At 36.7% G+C, this 22,563-nt stretch overlaps 1 protein-coding gene across 1 annotated transcript in view; it reads right to left on the minus strand.

The window, feature by feature from the left end:
* Positions 1 to 733: 733 nt before the first annotated feature.
* Positions 734 to 22,563, minus strand: part of Arhgap42 (Rho GTPase activating protein 42) — a 275,396-nt gene continuing 253,566 nt past the window's right edge. Inside the window, exons 18-24 of the mRNA XM_015489960.2 lie at positions 21,842 to 22,001; positions 20,316 to 20,460; positions 18,702 to 19,082; positions 18,170 to 18,326; positions 15,935 to 15,997; positions 6,778 to 6,857; positions 734 to 6,359 (exon numbers count right to left, since the gene is read on the minus strand). Coding sequence (XP_015345446.1) covers positions 6,271 to 6,359; positions 6,778 to 6,857; positions 15,935 to 15,997; positions 18,170 to 18,326; positions 18,702 to 19,082; positions 20,316 to 20,460; positions 21,842 to 22,001 — 1,075 coding nt within the window. The 3' untranslated portion in view covers positions 734 to 6,270. The remainder of the gene's footprint in view (positions 6,360 to 6,777; positions 6,858 to 15,934; positions 15,998 to 18,169; positions 18,327 to 18,701; positions 19,083 to 20,315; positions 20,461 to 21,841; positions 22,002 to 22,563) is intronic.

Consider the following 22,563-nt stretch of genomic DNA (forward strand, 5'->3'; position numbering starts at 1 on the left):
ATGCTTTTCTTTCTTCACCATGAGAAAAGCAACATTTTTGTGAGATGTCAAATAGTGATCAAGAAGGTCAATAAGCCAATAGATAATTACATGTTAATAGTTCATTCATAGCACATAATGGTTTAGATATATGGTGTCCCCCCAAAACTCATGTATGAGTTGGAAGTGAAATGATGGGGCTATGAAAGCCTTAACCCAACCAGTGAATCAATCTCCTAATAAGGACTAACTGAGTGATAAGTGAAAGCAGGTAGAAAGTGGATCATTGGGGGCGAGCCTTTGGGGTTAATATTTTGTGGTGAGGATAGCATGTTCATTCTCTCTGCTTCCTGGTGTGATGTCTGGACCTGTTTTCCTCCGCCACACCCTTCTTCCATGTTGTTCTGTCTCATCTCGAGCACTGAGGAATAGAGCCAGCCTTCTATAGACTGAGACCTCCGAAACTGTGACCCCCAAATAAACTTCTCCTCTAATTGTTCCTGTCGAGTCTTTTTGATCACAGTGGTGAAAAAGCTGACTAAAACAGCACACTTGTAAATTTCTGCAAACACAAATTTCAGATAAGCCTGCTTACCCGTTATTGTTGATATTCTGTTTATGGTCCATTTACCTTTCTCCTCTGTGAACACATTATTAATATCATATTTTCCTGATATCTCATAATATTAATCTTTCAAGAAAAGGTCAACAAATTCTGCTATGATTTTCTACTTATACAAATGACAAATAACCATTTGCAGTACTAGAAATCTTATTTTAATCTTCGTATGAAGCCAAGAGAGCTGTGGTCCAACACAGTGGGTCTTTAAGTATGAAGACTAAATTAAAACGTGCTTATATAGTTTATTTTTAAAGTAATTTAAAACACAGTGTAAACATACATTACAGATATCATGACAGTTTAGATTATGAATAACATGAAGTTATTTACATGTTGGCATATGCATGTGTGTATGTATGTATGCACACAAAGTGCAGATAAATATAGAAACACTACAAAATAAACAAAAAATTCAATATAACTTACCAACAATCATTTTCATCATATTTATTACTTAATTTGTCACGTTAATGGCTGCAAAGAAGCTCCTAGTACTGAAATACAATATCTAAATATCCAACTTTTATATAAACTATAGTACCTCAAATTTTAACAGTATATAAATAGAATTCTGAATTAAAAACCCAGGCGTCTTCCCTGCCAAACTTCCTATTTTAAAGGTTTCTGATCAGAGTTCAAAAAGAACTTTTAAAATTCCAGCCTTCAATACGTGGTGATAACGTGGATTTTAATGTAACTCCTGTGCAGGCAGTATTCTTGGGTTGGCTCTAGAGGCACCATTCTTTGCAGAAAGGAGGCGGCTGAAGATATGCTGGTGAAAGTCAAATTTGTAACATGCTGCCACATAGAAAACAAGGCATGCTTTTCACCCAAGAGTCTGAGTGGATTCAAGGCACAATTGCATTGCTCTCAACCCTAGAAGATGTGGGAGATGGTACAATGGGGAGACAGCAGTCATCTAACTGAGGTGGTTTTGGTACTCTCAGCCTCCACCCCGCTCAGATACTGAAGTTCCTCAGGCTGCCCTGTACATGAGCATCTTGAATGGAAAAGAATATTTATGCTCATAATAACTGAAAATAGTCTTTGCCTTTTGAAACTTCTCAATAAATGCACGGACTTCCTATCTCCATTTAGCACCAGTACATATTCACCCTTGACATTGGCCTCTCCCTCATGAGTGCCTAAGGTAAAGTGGTGACCTGCTGGACTCCCTCCCCACATAAACAGCTTGTAAACATTGGTCTGGGACACACTGATCTGTTTTCTGCCAATGATTTACTCTGAGTGCTGTCAACATTCCTACTTCAGATTATTAAAGCAATGGGTACAGCTGCCCTAAAATTATAAAAAATCTTATTCATGTTTATTATCCTCTAAAAGTTCACAACCATTCATAATCCTGAGTTTTCCCAAGGTTATCACCAATAGAATCTGTACATCTGAAGCAGGAAGGTAATAGAAACGATGGAAGCAGACAGTCAATGTGCTCAGGAAATTGAGACTAGCTTATAAATACCTGTTATTAAGTCTGTGAATCAGCAGGAGATAGGCTGACATGGATTGTTCAGAAAGACTAGCCTTGTTTCTAAATGTGTTTGGATTTCAAAAGATAACATAAAAGTAAATGAGGCCAAATTACAGAGCAATTTTACCCTAAGGTGGAAACCTTTGCTCAAGAGCCAAATAAATTCTGGACAAGAGTCAAGCCATTGCTTTTTATCTTTTTATCTTTACCAGAAGATATGATTTTGAAGTCTCACCCAGTGACTTGAGGTCATAATAATAAGTGCTGTAAGTTGCAAATGTATTATGAAACCAAAGAACAAAATCTGCTCCTAAGCTGGTCTGCCTGACTTCGGCTGATAAAGTATAAATCAGGCTGGCACTCTTAATGCTAATTAAGGTATTATCAATATATAGTTGGGCTATTATGGGTTGAGTATCCCTAATCCAAAATCTGATACTTAAAAACAAACAAACAAAAAAACCCATGTATTTATTTATTTACTTATTTTTATGTGGTGCTGAAGATCAAAGCCAGTGCCTCACATGTGTTAGACAAGAACTCTACCACTGAGCCACAACTCCAGCCTCCCAAAATCTGAGACATTCTGAGAAATTATATGACCCCAGCAATGGAAGATCCCACACCATGAAACTATTTTATGCACAAAGTTGTTAAATATCAGATAAAATTAACTTCAGGCTAAGTTTATAAGGTGTATATGGAACAAAACCGAATGTCATGTCTCACCTCCATAATGTTTGTGTGTATATGATATCTTGTATATATGTAATTATTGCAAAAATATTGAAAAAAAATCCACAATATTTCTTGTTGAAAGCATTTTGGATAAAGATACTCAACCTGTGTTAAAAACTGAAGTTGCCTAAGGTGAGGGTCTGAGGAACTCTTCTAAGACAACATCCATGTGAATGACACACAATACTTTCCACACAGACCTGAAGAATGATGCTGAGAGTAAGAAGTCTGCCAGATGTCAGTTTCACACGATTATAGTAAAAGACTTGTTTTCTTCACAACATAGTAGATTTTTAGAAGGCATGTCACAATATGTAACTAATTATTACAAATAAGACTCATATATCTTTATTTTTTTCTATTTGGAAATCAGATAGCTTGAGGTTATGGAAAATAGAAGGTACATTTTTTTTTCTCTCCATCATTCCTCAAAGAACCAGCAAATGAGCCATGGTTGAGAAACCAGGTTATGCTTATACACATACACTGCACAGAGAACCAACGTAACAGACAAGTGAAATCACTTACACCACACAAAAATGATTCCCCCTCATAATTCATGGACATTACAGGAATATAAAGATAATTATTCACTTTTCATATATTCACACATAATACAGAAAAATCCTTCAGTTGAATGACTAGTTTCTATAAACTAAACTTAGAGCAATGGCATAACAAAAGTCACCTGTGAAATGCATATTCTGTACTCAGGGATATTTTCACATAACATACAAGATGATTAATTTAGACTCTCAATCTTATCCTCATACTGATAGTACTGAAAGAAGTGGTTTGGGAGCACATGCCGTGTGTTTCAAAGATTTGACTCTGGCAATTCTAACGAATCTTCAACTTCCAACACCATTATAATTCAGACTGTGATGCTGTTTCCATGAGTGCCGTTAATTACTTTTTTGACTAATATTCCACATGTATTAGAGAACCTGTTCTTGGTGCTCAAAAACACCTTTTCACAGGAAACTTAACTTCAAGGGAAAAGCAGTCTTAGCCTCTCTCCAGTATATGGCCACAACTTGCTTATACATGTAATCAATATGAAGAAAAATGAACCATTCCTACAAATCTAAAAAGTCAAAACTTCAAACAAAAGTACATGAACCAGCATGTAGTTTATTTCAGGAAAGAGACCATATGTTATGCTACAGTATAGGTCTCTCCATTAGAAAGGAGAGCCGGATGTCATACCCACATCCTGTGCAGTTAATTCCTTACTGAACATCAGTGGAATTAGCTTACAGACAACTCAGAAGCAGGGACACCCTATGTTAAAATAAAATGTTGAAATAAAAAGTTGAAATTTCTTTATACAGCAGCAAGTGAAATAAGATTCTGAATCTTTTAGAGTCAGGTTGGTCTTTGAAGGAAAATTAATTTGCTTTGAAAGGTCCTAATCTAGCCAGATGGCAGATAATGGTAAGAGTGCTTAAATTGAAGGGGGCCAAATAGACAGGGGACTGGTACACTGCAAAGGCTACCTTCTGTTCCAGCAGAGGGCAATTACAGTACCAGTAACACTGTTACTACTACTGAGGGTCACTTGACCAAGAAGTTCCAGCAATACCTCATTATAGTGCAGAGATAAATAGCAGGAGGAAAAAGAAAAGGACAAACTCATCAGATTTTCATATAACATTACTGATTTTTGTTAACAGTGGAATATTTTTTTCATTCATTTATTTCAATCCACTGATATTTTTCCTGGCTGTGACTGTCTCTCTACTATTACCCTCTTTACTATTTAATTATAATCCATTATTTTTACTTTTAAAAGCATAAATGCTCTGAGGCATAGTTGTGTGCATCTTTATTAGCTCTAGAATATTAACTTAAAAGTAGGTGGAATTGATATTATAATATGTAAAAGGTTTTACACAGTAAATACCTGAGTGTTTCTAAAGTGGGGGAAACTGAAGTAATCAATAAGATGTCAAAGCCAAGCACAGCAGGGCTGTGGTAGCTGGTGGCAGGCAACCAGCCTTTTGGAATCTCATGAAGAGAAGTTCTTTACCATAGATATTCATAGAAATAATATATTAGAATTATTAAAATAGGAATAATAGAAAAATGGCTGATACATAACCAGTTGATGATATGCATAATTTGATAGTAAATACCTATTTCTATGCTCTATAAATTCAGTGAAATTCCTAGTAATCTGAATGCCATAATAGGAAACCATGTATAGATTTTTTGTTCAAGATGATGGCATAATTTCAAACTTTGTTGCTTAATATAATTTAAGAATCCTATATATTTGTATTTATTTTGTTTTAATAACATATATACTTTAGAAGCCAAACAGCTTCCCCATTACTGTTTTCAAGAACATGAAAACACACCTCATAAGCCAAAGCTGGATGTTATCAAAATACTTTGACACTACAGTGTCACAAGTGGAATTTCAGTTGCATGCCTCTGAGCTGCACTTATATAATTTTCTCATTGTTGTAATTATTCTCTTGTGATACCATTAAAATGTTACTGGTAGAGGATATGTGCATATGATTTTTTAGTATTTATGTTTTAATGTAAAATTTTGTAAAAATCTAGAAATTATGAAGATAGTTTTACACATCCTCTAAAATAGGGGTGAGTAAATTATACCCACAAGTGAAATCTAGCCCATCACAAAAATGTTAACTATCTCAGGCCTTTATAGAAATAGTTGCTGGGCTTGGGATGTGGCTCAGTGATAATTCTTGCCAAGCATGTGTGAGGCTCTGGGTTTGAAACAGCTTGCTGATCCCTGCTCTAAATTCATGAAAGTTGTCTGGAATTCTGAGTGGATTGTTTACAGAATCAGTGTATGACATAATTTGACTTTTTTTTTTTTTTAACAGACATTATATACATCATTGCTTTTGAAATATTACTATCTACTTGGAAAACAAATACAATAATGTTAGAACAAAGACTTATATTTCCTTGAAATGTTTAGGACCAGCAAAACAATCATATAAAAAGCAGTATAATTTTTACGAAAAAAAATAATGAACAATTTAAATTACACTTTTAAGTATTGATCTCAAAGTTCCTCAGAGAATGCCAGGCAGTAAAGGACAAATCTTAAAATCCATATAGCAAATTTCTGGTTTCCAAATTTTTGGGAATATAGTCTTGAACACAATATTTGAGATTCTATAGGTGCTATGGAAGAGGCATTGTGGAGAACTATTTTTACCATAAAAAAGCAAGGTTTTTAAAGATAAGAAACCAGCCAAAAAAGAATGACCACAATTTAAACATTTTTTTCTTTTTCCATTAATAGGGAGCTACATAGTCCGCTGGTGAAGAACTTGATAGAAATTGACTGTTTTTATTTAGTGGGCTATCCCCATATCTGTGTCAGATAAAAATCATAGCACTTATTATTTGTTACCATGGATACCATGAAGATACTGCCATCCACTAAATAGTATTAGAGGAAGACAACATAATTTTCTGGAACTAGTCCTGTTTTGCCTTCATAAGTTGCCTTTAACCATCCTGGTTCCACTGATGGGTACACTGGCAAAATAAAGAAAAATATACATGTCACTCAATCAACATTAGCTTCAAATAATTATATAAACACAAATCCATGTCAGATTGTATGCATAAATTCACAAACAAAACAGTGCTATGATCCCTTTAATGTTGAAATACTCTTTGTTTTCACATATCTGCATATGTTTGTGTATGCACTCATGGTGGGTATGTTTCTTTCACCTCTGTACAAGTAGGCACAGACACAGGTGTGTGTACACACATTCCTGCAGGGGAGGAAGTTGGGATCTAGAGAGATTAAGTGTGTTCACTCATTCAGGTTATGAGAGGCAGGGGCTGGAACAGAACCCGGGGTACCTGGCTTCTACTTAGACTCTTACTGCCACACTATTTCTTTGCCCTTCCATGATACACTAGTGAAGGGTACGGATGTACTCACCATTAGAAAATATTGCTCCCTGTGGGAAGGACAGCTCATGGCTGTGCTCTGCTTTACAGGAATACATGGCTTTGGCTTGGCTGAAAGATCAAGACAATTTATAAATAAACACAACACTCAATTTGAATACATCTATACTTAAAAGTATCCGAAAGAGTGCCATTAATTCCAGTGATAACTGGAATATAATACATACAAAGAAAATGCACATGTGATTCTACATCAATGTACTTTCCACAAACCAAACACAATCATGTAACTAGATCAAGAAACTGAACAAGTACTAGCACCAAAAGCCCTTGTATTTCCAGGCAATGCCCTCTACGGGAACCACATGGTTTATACCAAACAATATAGGCTGGTTTTAAAGAATGTGTATTTAATTGTTAGGAAGCTACTGAACAGGCTATTTTTCAAGCTATATAGGAACCAAGGTTCATGGGTACCTACCAATTTTTTTTTCAACTTTAATGTTCAGAAAAACCGAGGTGATAACTAAAAGTTAAAAGGTCTAGAAGATATGATAAATAAGTTGAGTGGGTATGATATAAGAAGGACAATTGGATAAGCTAATGAAAATGGTAAACAATTATGGCCTCAGTGTCAGAGAGTCGATGGGGATGGGGATGGGTGAAGGCTTTGCAAACTAGAGAGATGCTTATTACCTATAAAGGGAAGTCAACACATAGCTTCTTATAGTCATTTCTATATATGAACTCGTGATCAATGTAGCCAGTTACTCTAGCTTTTAAAGAGAAACCAGAATCACAGGGGTTTTTGTGGGATCTGACTTTAAAATATTGGAGCCAACACTACAAAGCCATCATCTGAGGCTGCTAACCACGTAACCGGGCGAATCCCCTTTACTCTACAACACTGAATGGCCTCAGGAGGACTTGCAGCTTCCCTAAGTCCACCCACTTACATCTTCCAGAGGGTCTAAGCCAATGACACCTCTGGTCTGGTTGACTGAGTGACTTTCTAAACATCCTAAAAACTCTAGGCTTCCCCTTCTGCTTGCTGACAGTCAACCATCTACAGAGCAACCAGAGAGCAGTGTTGAAGCAGTCCATTAGATCACGTTACTTCCTGACAGCAACCCTTCAACAGTTTCCTGACCTGGTCTACAAACCATACCCCTCCAGGTGTTAGTTTGTTTGTCTCTCCTATCTCTTTTCATACCTGCCTCAGATCACTCATGATACTCCAGTTATATGGGCCCTTTTTCTCTTCCTCAAATATGCCAAAGTCATAATGGTTTCTGTGAGATGTTTTCTTCTTGATCTTAACCTGGCTGTGCACTTCATATTTACTTGAATTTTCAAGAGCTTTGCTGTAGGTCAGGCCTTCCCTGAACATGAACTCCAAAATAGCCATTCATGCAACTATCATATTCTCCTGCTCCAAATTTGTGCAGTATTGATATGTGGTATTCTGTTGTATCAATTGATATTTTTGTTATTTTCTCCCTTAACTGGAATGTAACCTCCATGGATGATTCTTTTTTTTTAATATTTTTTAGTTGTCAATGGGCTTTTATTTAATTTATTTATGTGTGATGCTGAGGATCGAACCCAGTGCCTCACACATGCTAGGCAAGTGTCCCACAACTAGGCCACAACCCCAGCACCCCCATGGATGATTCTTGATGCTCAGTAGCAACTCAGAAATTATTTGCTAAATGGTAAGTCAAAAAAAAGGAAAGAGTTGGACTCACTGTCTATGTGATGGGTCCTTTGAAAGACATAGGGAGCCTTGTCTGTCCTCCCTGAAGTTCCAGCAATCCACATGCCAAAAAATATAAGCTGTACTTGCCATCTTCCCCAAATCAACAGCATTACCTTATAACTGCATTTCCCCATTGGAACTAGACCTTGGGTCTTATCTAGACACTTGTAGAATGAGGATTGGCCATTTTAACTCCAGTACCCAAAAAGTATCTGAAAATTGAAAAACTATGGAGGAAAGTTCTAGTTCTGACTACAGAGTCTGTTTTCTTTGAGGCAAGGAGACTTAGGCTGAGGTTGTATGTTCAAACATCTTGCTGGGAGACAGGTTTATTAATGACCATTGGCCAAGACAGACTAACTTGTCAGTGAAATATTGTCTAAAGTAGAAATGAGGAAGTGGAGACACCCAGGGAAAACCAAGATTTTATACTGAAAAACAAAACAACATAAAAATCTCTATGTGTGTGTGTTTGTGAATGTGTTGATTACAGATAGGTGAGAAGTGGAGGAAAGGGTGCTATCAAGTTCTGAAGATTTCTAAGATTTAAACTTTGGTAATCTTAAATAGAATTATCAGTTTTTCCTATAAATCTAGCTACTTGTAAACATTTGAGTTAATCAGAATACAATTGAGAATTGCAGAACCATTTCCCTAAAAAATATGTAAATATTTTTTTAAAAACTCACATTTTCTAACATGAACAATTTCCTCCAATAATACTGTCTTATTTATTTGAGTGATTTTGTTAAATAACTTAGAAATCTACACAGAAACAATTTTCAAATTTGTACAAATGACTGTAATCATCTTTACAATAATGTAATTTTTAAAAGTACGTTTTAAAATGCAGCCAAATTATTTTTTTGTTAGTATTTCAGACACAAATATTCTCTTTGTAATATTTTATGGCCTGTGTGGGGGAGGGGAGATGCACACAGACTAATCATATTATTTTAAAGAAACCAGGTATTTTTAAATGTGTCAAAAATACAAAGCTCAAAATACTAGCATGATTTTTCAATTATTTGTGCACATAACTAGACAGATTTTCTTCTGCAGAGAGCTCTGTTCACCTAGCAAAGAGCTTTGATGATTTAATGTGGACTTCTGTGCCAGTGAAGTTTCCTCTCCAGGTGCTAATGCTTCCTCTCACTGTCTTGTGCATTGAAGAGGATGTGAAAATAATACTGTCACCTCTTGTGTATCTTCAGAAGATTCTAATATCTCTTTGAAAAGTATTTTGAAAATCCTGCTTCTTACCACATGGAAGAGTAAGGTAATGACACCTACGGTCCTAAAAGCCATTTCTTCCCTTTTCATCAGGGAAAAATGGCTCACAGTCTTATTCCTAACTCTAAATGCCATGTAATGCTGATCAGTCAGTATGCAAAATTTGCTTATCTTATCTTAAATAGAGAAGAAATAAAAAATTCAGTAAAATCCGTATGATGTTTCCTAGGGCTGTTAAACAATAATAAACACACATACATACTTTGTATGCTGCTGGGAAGTTTCTCTTCTGAAGAGAGTAAAAGTGCATATAGATAGAGGTAGAAAGATGCCAAAAGAGTACCATATATAAAAGCTAAAAGTAAAAAAGAAACAAAAAAACCAAAAAAAGCCCTCAACAATCTAAGTGTTCATCAGTACAGGACTTAATGAACAAAGCAGAGTACACCAGTTCAATTAAAAATTAGGCAGCAATACAAATAATGCTAGTCAAGAACACGGCTATACAAAAAGCATGTGAAGCAAAAATTTGCTATATTTGTCCTTGGCAAGGTCCCTAAACTGCCCAGGACAGTTTGCCAATAAACAATGCATTTACTTAAATTTAAATACATGTTCTTTTATACTTTTATAGTTTGTTTTCCCACCCTCCACTCCCCACCCTCCCAACACCCTCAAAAACATAAAATTGGCTGGTTCTGGCTTGAAAATGAGTACTCAATGATTAAAAAAAAAAAAACTTCGACATACATGTGCAAAGTTAAGCTGCTTATGCCAAAGGCATACATACTGCCATTCCATTGAGAATGGAGTGAAAGAGTGAGTACTTGTTGGGAGTCAACCCGGCTCCAAAGACTAACTTCCCCATCCCCTGAGAAGAGCTGTCCAATGGTGAGCCCTGCTGGCTCACATGATCCTTACCCACCAATCAGACTAGACCTGCTGGCTCACATGATCCTTACCCACCAATCAGACTAGCCTTGCTGGCTCACATGATCCTTACCCACCAATCAGACTAGCCTTGCTGGCTCACATGATCCTTACCCACCAATCAAAAAGCACCCCATGCCAACTGTCAAACCCTTCAACCATTAAACTGTCATAACTGTCAAACCACCCCCGGCTCTATAAATATGCAGAACTGTTCCTCAATAAAGGGGCATTTTCTCAGATGATGAGCCTTGTTTGTTCTTTCAGTACTAAAGGTTTTTTTTTTTTTTTAATGTTAAAAATATATATTTTATCCATTCATTCAAAAACTTTGTTGATCCACCTGTGTTGGGTATTATGATGGACCAACAGTGAATAACAACTCCATAGATCCTTTTCTGTGATGTGTTTTTTCTTTTTTACATTTTTGAGATTTTTTATTAGTGATAATAATTCTACACAACAGTATAATTCATTGCTACATATTTGTATATGCATACAATATGACAATAGTAACCCCCTTTCTTCTCCACTCCCTGCTTTTCTGTGTGTTTAGCACAGAGTAGTTCTCAAAGTGTACTTAGGAAACTCTCAGAGGGATGGAGAACAGATGGGACCCTAAAACATCACTGCTCAAACAGCGATGAAATGTGTGTGAGAATCCATTTATTTTATACGTCAGGTATTAAAGATATCTGCAAAAAATGTAAAATAATGCAACCCTTTTTATTTTGGAAAATATTACATTGGTAAAAATTATGTAATTTGTGTTAATATATAATGAGTTTACATTCATTTTAAATAATTAAACATTTTAAAACTTCTCAGTTTAAATTTCTTTCTTTCTTTCTTTTTTTTTTTTTTTTTTTTTGATACTGGAGATTGAACTCAGGGATGCTTAACTAACACTGAGCCACATCCCCAGACTTTTTTATTTTTTATTTAGAGACAGAGTCTTGCTGAGTTGCTTAGGGCTTCACTAAGTTGCTGAGGCTGGCTTTGAACTTTAATGATTTAAGCTTCTAAAGGTGTTCTAAAAACAAAAGTTTGAGAAACACTATCTTAAGCGATATGCAACAAAGCTGAACAGTAGTTATTTTCAGGTGATGAAATCAGCAGTGGCGTTTATTTACTTTTTTAGGTTATTATTATTATTATTCTCCCCACATCCTAAAATATGACAAATTTAATTACTTTCAAAATTCCTGTCCTCTCCCCTCTTTACAAATGCCTTGGGTTCTCTGCTTGTGTGTCTTTTATGTGTCACTGTTCCACACCAGTGACAGTAACTCAGTCTCACTGGATAGGACTTTGTTGGACTTTGTTTTATGTGCTTTGTAAATATAAACAAAGTATTGGTATTTTAGATTATGATAACTAAAATATTTGGTGGTTTATAATAAGGCACTTAATTCATATCATTCTCAAGTGCTTATTTCTCAATTCAACCATTAGAAGATATCTGTGTAGTCTGCCTGCATATAAGACTTCAAAATGGACCTGGACCTCCCCTCTGAACATAACTGGTTGAAACCAAAGTGACGCATTTCACAGGACAATTTTCTACATGTCTTTAAAAGGGTGAGCCTAGTGACTCTGTTCCTTGAAGGTGTTTTATAGAAACAACTGTAAATAAGCGGTGTCTGCTTAGGGGCATTTTTCTCTATTCTACTGGTTCTCAAATGTTCATGTACATTAAGAATCACTTGGGGGGCTGGGGATGTGGCTCAAGCGGTAGCGCGCTCACTTGGCATGCGTGCGGCCTGGGTTTGATCCCCAGCACAACATACAAACAAAGATGTTGTGTCCGCCGAAAACTAAAAAATAAATATTAAAAAATTCTCTCTCTCTCTCTCTCTCTTTAAAAAAAAAAAAAAAAAGAATCACTTGGGAAAGCAGGCCAAAATGAAGAATCCATAGGCCTCAGTCTCAGATGTTCCAGTTTATGGGCTCTGTGGTGAAACTCCATAGTTCACTGTCACTGATCTTGTAGGGTGAACACACCACTCCAAAAATCTCCAATGATGTCTCAGGGGCTAACAACAGTGTCCTCTCCTGACTGCCTACACTTTTCAGCAGCTTCTACTTGTGGCCATGCCTTCTCCTAACCACTGCTTTCACTCTTTTCCTAATACTTAAATGAAATCATTCCTAAAAGACCAGAAACTGGGCCATTTTTCCTTTCTCACACAATAAGTCTCACTACTGGGGACACTCACCTTCCCCCGTGCAAAATAACTGCATTACAGAAGTTTCTCAAATGGCATCACACTCCATGCTCTCTCTGGTTCCAGCTGCACATTTCTAATGGCCTCACTTGTTCCTCAAGCTCCAAAACTCTATGGCCAAAACTCTTCCTTCCCCATCATACCCACAAGCTAAGATCAGAAGCTGCGCTACCATTCTTTCTGATGCTTCGCCTCAGAAACTTAGGAGTCTTTTGTACCTGTCTCTTACTCCCAGTATCAAAGTGGTTGCCAATTCATGATCCTATTCATACAAAATAAATAAGTAAATAAATAAAAATTAAGAAAACCCAACCAAACAAAAGACAAACTTGGCAGCTTTTTATGTTTTTGTACTCTTCCAATTAGGTACTTCTAAATTTCACCAATTCCATCCAAATTATTGACTATTCTCTCCATATCCTGCTGAAAAAGCTACTTGAATAATCTGTGCAAGTCCATTACTGATCTAATCACCCATGTGCTGGATGACAGAGTGATTCCCAAAGTTTCCTGTTGCTCGAGGTCATCCACTAAAAGCAGTGAATGGGTCTCCTCCCCAAATATGGGTAAATGTTCCTGCTGCTTCTATGATTACATCATCCTTCAAGGTCCAATTCAAGGGTAACCCTGAGCTTCCTAGACAGAACATGAGATAAGCGAGACAGGCATTATAGGAGGTTAACACTAGGAAACGTCCTCTAGTTCTGCATTATGCAATTATATTTTAAGGCATGAAAAATGTTCATGTACATTAAGAATAATGACCTCTTATGACTCTTATATATACTCAAATCAAGTGACTCTTATCTATACTCAAATGGCATTAATACACTAATTTGAGGTCTGAATGTCTTAGGCAAGCAATTCCAACTATAATTATAACAACAATAATAGTTATGAATGTGGATAGCATCTATAGAATACATACCATATATTTCAAATATGTTGTTGTACATGTTTACAACAATGTAGAATTCAGAATTATGATTTCGTTTTATAAAGAAAACAGATTACCAAAATGTATAACTCCAAGGTTATAAAATCAGGAAACTGCTAGACCCAAAATTTCAACGAGGGTCTCTCTGAACCTACAATTCATTCAGTTCCCCTGTGTGTCTGAGGGAGAAATAATAATGTTGTCCACAGTTCTGTGAACTGAATAAAGGAAGACCAAACTGAATGTATTATAGAGTGAGGTCTAAGTTTATGCTGTTGCCTATTGAAAGTGATTTGAAATATTTAAAATGTAGAAGCATATAAGAAATGGGTTAAGGTGATTATCAAACATCTGAGTTCTGAGTATACCTTAAGTAATGACAGCTTTCTAATTTATTTAATTTCAGCTTATTTTCTTAAAGCTTTGTTGGATTACCTTTTTGATTATAGTACAATTGGTCCTCTGCATCTGTCTGCAGGTTACTCATCCACAGATTCAACCAACCAGGTTGAAATAACTGGTAAAAATGTATCTGTACTGAAAATGTACAGACTTTTTCTTATTTTTATTATTCCCTAAACAATAGAGTCATTACAACTATCTACAGAGCATTCATACTATATTAGGTATTATAAATAATCTAGAGATTTTTAAGTATACGAGATGATGTAAATAGGCTATTCGTGAATACTGAGTATTTAATATAAATGACTTGAGTGTCTATGAATTTTGGAATCATGGGATGGGGGGATCTGGGAACTAATTCCCTTGAATACTAAGAGAGGACTCTGTTTAGAGCTTCCTAATAAAAGGGCTCCATCTAGTGGAGCAATTCAACTATCTGGCAGGACAGTGTCAAGATTAAATCCTGCACACTAAGGGCTAAAACTGACAACCTCACAGAAATGATATTTGTGCTGACCTGCAACAGCTTGCTTTTCATCACATCCTGGTAAAAAGGAAGAAGATAAACATGTTGTGCACATGGGTAAAGTGCATGAAAATGCTCTGGGTTGGTTATGTGAATGCAAGGAGCCACTGACCATGCACTAGTAACAGACCAAAGTGATTCTACTCCGTAGAATTTAAAAAAAAGAAGAAAAACCAAAAAATCCAAAAACTAATATGTGAAGGCCTTGTTCAGCTTTCTATAAAACTAAAAAGAATTTAAGGGTCACTGTTATCCTTAATAACTAGCCCATACCCTGTACTGTGTTAGTATTTAATAAATGCTTGCTGAAAAAGTCCATATATTTTTATAGGATAGATAAAAATTTCTTTGGTTGACTTTTATAAGAAATAGCTGATTATCTGATTCCTTTACTCCAGAGCTTCAATTACCAGATGTGGAAAGCTGAAAAGTTTCTTAGTACAACCACACGAAAAAATCAAGTTTGCTCTTCAAGTTCTGTCATTTACATGCTCTTTCAACAACCTCTAAAAATAAAATATTAGAAAATCCCCAGCTTTATGAAATGTCATTATTCAAATTAAAAACAAAGCCCACTATAGATGAGAAGAATCCATTAGGAAAGGAAGAAGAAAGCAGGATCTTGAAAAGTGAGCACATTAAAATAGCAGCAAGATGTAACAACTCATTTCCTTTTAACAATGAAGTGGAAAGTAAAGTCTAGAAACAGAATGAAGTTCTGCACTCAGACACCAAAGGCGCCTGAGGCAATTGGCTCTACAATACCTCAGCAGTCCTTAAGAATAACCATATTTCCCAATGGATGTTCATGAAGATTCCTCCAGAGAAACTTTTATAACTTTTAAAAGCTAAGGATGTGCTTCTGAAAATAGTCCCCAAATGAATGTAATCAAGCATGTATAAAGACTTACGGCAACTTTTGTCTTTTAGGAAATCTGTTTAGAATTCTTTCACAGAGACTTTAGCAAATGAGTCATCACTGTAACAATAGGAGACCCTAAAAGCTATTTGCACACAGGGTCTCCTGGTAAAGGGCCAGTACACATGGATGTGGCCATCTGCAAAGCTCAGGGCAGAGCTGTAACAGACAATGTGTCCCGTCAACACATGACAACAATGTCACCACCAGTTTAATATTTTTTAATGTGCTTATAGTTTTTGAGAACTTACCGCCCAGAAGAAACTGGCTTAAGTGAACCAACATTTTCAAACAGCTGGGCCTTTGCTGCCACTCTGAAAAACAATTTTAAAATGTACGTTTCATAAAGTCAATGAAAAAATCATTCTGCTCAATGTGAACTCAGGGTTATCAATTAAACAAAATAACAATTAAAGAAAAAGACTAATTGACAAAAGACTAATTCACAAATCTGAAACCAGATTTTGATTGTTTTGTTTTAATGTGAAAAATATTTTTAGCTCTACCCTCCAGCTCACAGAGTATCAGACAATAATAAACCTATAGCTACCTCCCATGGGGCTTGTACTGTTCTTATCCTTTTTACCTCAGAAAACTGAGGGAACAGTAAAAGGACCATTTTCTTCTCACTCTGCTCCCCGCAGGCAGCATGTTATTGACTCCTATGGAGCCACAAGGAAAGAATCAAAGAATGAAATCAACAGGACAGGAGAGGAACTACTGTTCATTCTGAGAGCTAAGAAAAAACAATACTTATCTCATGTGTTTTTTATATGGGAACATATTTCTTACAAAGTGGAAAGGATAAACCTGGAAAATACTTTCAATGAATACATCCTTGGACTCAAACCTCGTTTTGAATCCTGAGGTATGTGGGAGAGGACAGCTCCTACCTGAAGAGGTGAGGCTACTAGAGGTAGAACAAAATCAGGGCACTCGATGATCCACTCTGCATTTACCAGAATAGAACACTGAATTTCTTAAATGACATTCTAAACTTGATTTTTAAATCTCTATTATTCCTTTAATTGACAAACTCTTCTCACAGTGCCAAGCCATCTGATAATCTCGAGGCTGACTTATACCTAATACCGAACATACACTCATTTAAATTTCTACATTAACTAAATTAGTAAAATCATAAGATAGATACTCTTGTCTTCCCTTACAAAGAATGGAGTTTATACTCTCTCATCATCTTGGACATATTGGCTTAAAATTTAATTTCCTTTAATGGTTAGAACTATACATACTAGGAAGTAGATGTATGTACTGTGTGTGTGTGTGTGTGTGTGTGTGTAACAGAATTTCTGACAAAGAGCAATAACAGGTATTGAACTCGATCTGCAACTAAAGGTTTTTGACAAAGACAAGGATGGACAAATGAATTTAGGACATTGTTCCTATGGGAACAGGCTTAGTACAATGTCAGATTGAGAAAAGGCAGATATATTAGCTCAAGGGTAGAACACTTGCTTAGCATGAGCAAGGCCCTGGGTTCAATCCCCTAATAGTGCCAAAAAGAGAAAAAAAAAGAAAGTCTTACTGGACAATTAGTGAATAATTAAAATGTCAGGAATACCATACTAAAAATGAGTTTGATGCACAGAATTAAAGTTAGAGAGCCCTGTGTTGGGATCCTAGCTCTGCCACTTACTAGCTGAGAGTGTGTGGACCAACTTTGTTTTTGTGTGTGGTCCTGGGGCCTAAACTTAGGGACCTCAATATGCTAGGCAAATTTCCGAACTACATCTCAGGCCCTGGATCAATTTCTTAAACTTTCTAGGTATCAGTTCTTATCCTCTCTAAAATGGGGTTTATGTTACCTGTTTCAGAAGGACACAGTGGACTTCAAAGGAGATTACATAAGTAAAAATACCCAATAAGAGTTCACAGAGCATTAGAAAATGCTCAGCAATTCTCAGGAACACAAAATGAAAGAGACGGAAACTTGCCCCTTTCTGTTCCCGTCTATGCACCTCGTCCTTTACATTATTGGTCATTTCTTTTGACCACAAATACTGTGTTCCCTTTGTCTTTCATGTCCCTTGTTCTTGAACTTGTTTAAATCAGTGAGAACTCAGGTAGGGGAGATACAGGGTAGACAGGAGAGAAAACCAACCCTCAAGCTAGAGAGCAGCTATACTGATAACAGAAAATGGGGAGCTGGGAAATAGATGCATAGCTTTTTATAGGACAGTCCTAGTTTCAATGCGCTTGACTATACATGTATTTTCATGTCCTTAAATTAAGCCATGGTTCTGTTCAAGGAAAAGTGCTTGAAGTGCTGCCCCCCTGAGGTTGTTTATATAGTCTAAGCCCACAATAACTTTCACATCACTGTTTGAAAAGGATGGACCCCTACAGAAGTTGACTGAACCTATTGTACAGATGGGGTATTTAATTATGAACTCCCAAAGTTCTTTAGAACGGACTCAAGCCCCATGCACTACTGGGAGACCCAGCAAATACAAACTCTCACTTACACAGAGCCAGGTCGCTGATAGCCATTGCTAGAGGCAGTGTCTAGCCTTAACCGCCTGCACATTTTTGGAGGCAGCTCTGGGTTTGGTGTGGCTTTGGCTGTCTCCTTGGAACCTATAGAAGTTAAGCTTTGAATGGATCCACTGTAGCTCTTGTTTCCTAAAAAGAAAGCCCAAGAAAACAGGCAAGGTGCTATTAGACAAAATAATAGCAATAACACAGTACATGTGCATAACAAAAGGAAGCATTTTTCTCCAAGACTAAACAGGAAGGTACAGAATGTTCTTTGGGCACAGCAGCCCATCACTCAGGGAGATCAAAATCTACTGTAATTACAAAGACATCACCTCACAGAGATGGAAAGTTTCAGGAAAAAAGTACAGTGCACCGAAGTTTTAAAATCCAAGCTCAGGAACAAAGTAGATAAGCATCATTAGCTTCCTCCATTAACTTTATCCCTGCTTAATCATGCTGAGTAATCCAGCAAATGACACTAAGACAATGACATCTTGTACATGCTCCAATCTGGCTTACCTTCAGCTGCAGAAATGGATCTGAGAGAGGAAGCAGAGGTTCTTTTCAGTCCTGAAAGACCATAAGGCCCCTTCTTGACCAGGTCTATAGGTGGGGAAACGTCTCCTGGGGTAGTGACCGAGGCAACGCTCTGGCAATCTGATTCTGCATCCGTTTTGGTTGCATCTTCTCTAGAACTTGATTCAGGACTAGTTGTCCAGAGAGCAAGACTTTTCTGTCCATTGGAAGATGATGGGGTTGCAATCCAGGGAATCCCTCCCGATTTCTCCCTGGGTTGGCAGGAGGCTGACTTTGTAGTGCTGTTTTGTTCAGATGAGTGAGAAGAGAGTGACTCAATACTACCCATGGGTGTGCTGTCTGGGCTGCTGCTGTAGGAGTCACCTGAGGAGGAGCAGGAGGGAGAGATGGAAAAGCCACAGCAGCTCTCTGTTGGTAACATGCCTCCAAGCTTTCCTTTTCTCAGCTCACCACAAACTCCCTGGCCACCTGACCCCTTTGAAGTATTAGGCCCCTGCTTGGTATGAAGAGCAGTCCTCAATACTGGAGAAAGGCTTTAAAATATGCATTTGAAATTGGTGAATGCATGTTTCAAAACTCTTGTAGAAAAAAAAAAAAAAACTCTTGTAGAAAGATTCTGCATGTACCTATGAACCAACTGCCCATACTGAATAATTTTACTTCTTAAAGATAAGTGAGCTGACTTGAATTCAGACAAAATTTGCCATTGAAATAGGACCCAGAAGTAAGAGAAATAAGATTCCTTCATGATATTACAAAAAAAATAGAAGGGAGTATATTAAAGACATATTTCTGCCTTCTAAAGGCACCATTAAGTGTTGTCAGGAAATTATAAATTGCTCACAATTTTCAAAGAAAGGATATTTCCTTTTTCTTGCTAAAGTATAGCAACATAAGAAACTTGCTGCTTAAATACTTTTGTTTTTTAATGTTCCTAAAGGAAAGTATAACAAAAAATCAGAGAAACCATAATAAAGCATTTAAATACTTCTGAATGAAAAATTACTAGACTCTATTTTCTATTACATATTGGCAGTGGGAAAAAATTGGGGCCTTTGCAGGTATGAAATAAAATGAGAAAGATCACATTTAATGTATGCCATGGACATAGGTTGCCATTCATACCACCTTGGGACACTGCCCCAAATAAGATGTTAGTGATGATATGTGATGTTGGTTTTCTTTTTGTTTCTTCTCTATCAGACACTTTGACACCCAAAAGATGATATTCTAAGAACATAATGTGAAGGAAAGAAAGAAAATGACTGTGTCAGTCCAACTCTCTTGCTTTCTTATCTACCATTTTGACAAAAGGACAAAACCTGCTACAAAGTAGCACCCAATGTACTTAATCACAGCTACAGGGAAAAAAAAAAAAGCATTGAGCAAACTATTCTTTTCTTTTGAAGCAATAGTGAATTTGCTTATCCGGGGAACCTTACAACTCTGCTGACAGTGTATCAATGCTAGAAGAGGGGGTGTTGGGGGAAGAGTGTGAGAGAGAAGATTTTCTCTTTTTACCTAATTACCAATGAAGTGAGGTCGGGATGAACTAGACAATGAAGAAAGCAGCTCCCTAAGACCAGGCACACTTACTATCAGGTTCTGCCAGGCATGGTGTATACCTCCCTCTGGGCTTCCGGGAGCCCGTGGAGAGGCAGATTGCTCGAGTCCTTCGGGATCCAGAACGAGACTGAGGCTGAGGAAGAGGAATGCTTGGGTCTGGGGCAGTATGAAAAATCTACATAGAAGAAAAATGAACTGAGGTCAAAAAAGGGTGAAATTGCCATGTGCATCATCAAACAAGCTTTCAGAGCTACGTAATCATCTTAGAACTACAAGAGATGCTTGAGACCAAAAATATGAATGTCCTGGAGGAATGATAACTTCCTATCCCATTTAGCAAGTAATGTTTCTTCTTTAGGTTTCCCTTTTTATTCTGGTTCATATCCCAATAGTGAAATTCAGATCTTCCAAAAGCTTTAAAGACTTTACAAATATGAATAAATACCTATGTCGAGACATAACAATTCTTTTTACAATCATATTCACTTTCCACCTTTATCTTGGAAGAACATGTCTTGAGTAAAAGATGCTCAATCTGTGTCATTTCACCAACAGAATGGCTTCTTGATTCCAGGACAAGGTGATGTCAGCCTGTTGGCTCTGCACTGTCAAGGAATGTGACCAGCAGCACAGAGGAGTGAGCACAGCCACTGGACACAGCTGTGTACTCTTGGATTGTGAGAGAGTTTGCAACCTAAGTCACTAAGGACTCTCTTGTTTTCGATACTGGGACGTTTACCCAGAGATGCTCTATCATTGAGCATACCTAGCCCTAGCCATTTAATTTTTTTTTTTTAATTTTGAGACAGGAGCTCACTTAGTGGCCAAGGCTGGCCTCAAATTTGTACTTGTCTTGCCTCCTAAATAGCTGGGATTACAGGCGTGTGCCATTACACTTGGTTTAGGACATTCATTCTTCTGTGGGCCCAGGAAGGGATCCTGGGAAGTAGAGGGATGTGGTCATTCTCTCTCACAAGGACCAGATCAGACAAATGCAGTTTTGAATAGGTTGGCTTTAATGGCTGATTTTACTTAATAACCCAGTTAACTTGGCTTTTAGTTTGTTTTCATAGTTACTCCAAGACCTCAGTTTTTAAGGAAATGGTCCTCAGAGGTTAGAAATAGAGGACTTCAAGACTCCATTCTCTGTTTTTTTCTCTTGTTAGGAATACTAACTTTACTATGTAATTAGGAGGATCATTCCAACTGGATTGAGAGTGAAGGTTAAAATAGACTTAGCCACAAAGTGATTGTAAAGTACTTCTGAATATAAGTAAGAAACTGACTACACAAATGCTAAGACAACATCAGAAAGTAAATGATATAGGAGAAAAGGAAACAAGCCACCTGAAGGATGTGAAGAAGCAATAAACTACTGAACGACAACAATAAAAAATTGAAGTCCTTGTGAAAAAGCAATTTCTACAACACTGATAAGGTGGGCAATTTATAGAAATCTCAAACCCCAATGTAAAGCTTATAGACAATACAAATGCCAAATCTGTTTTAAAAGCACAAAATATAACTTTCTACTTGCACAGAAAAATCCAGACTACCTTTTCATAGTGCTCTATCAGAATTTCAACCACTATATTCTGAAATTTTATATTCATCATGGCAGCTACAGTTTCCTCCTGGGCTCTCATCAGTGTTGGGCCAAATATGACGCCAAGATTTGAGACAGTCATGAGATTTTGTTGGCTGTGTAGTGATACTCTGCAAATTAAGAACAAAAAATCTTAAGTTAAATGTTTAATAATTAGAAAATATTCTATTAAGCTTATGACAAAAATTGTAAAACCTGTAAGTCATTGTGGGCTAACATTCCCAGTCTCAGTTGGTATGAGAAAATAATAGGCTAAAAAGAGGTGTAAAAAGATCCTTCTAAAATATATAATAAATTGTTGCAAACTTTAGTCACATTATTTTGCTGTAGAACATTAGAATTTATTCTTCCTAACTGTATTTTGGTACCCCTTATTCCACCTCCCTCTATTCCCTCTCCCCATTAAGATTCCTAACACAAAGAAATGATAAATGTATAAGGAGATGGAAAGGCTATAAATTGCCATGATTTGATCAGTATAGATTATATACATTGAATTGTCACACTACACCATAAAGATGTATAATTACTATGTATCAATTAAAAAATCTTTAGAATATGTAAAACCTTAATATTAGCCCAAGTAAAACTAATTAATAATTATAAAAGGTAATCTATTCAAGAGAAAGAAATCTTGATCTCCTAAATTGAGTGAAATTACCACAGAAAGAT

This window comes from Marmota marmota, unplaced genomic scaffold (genome assembly GCF_001458135.2).
Source record: "Marmota marmota marmota unplaced genomic scaffold, marMar, whole genome shotgun sequence".
NCBI lineage: Eukaryota > Metazoa > Chordata > Mammalia > Rodentia > Sciuridae > Marmota > Marmota marmota.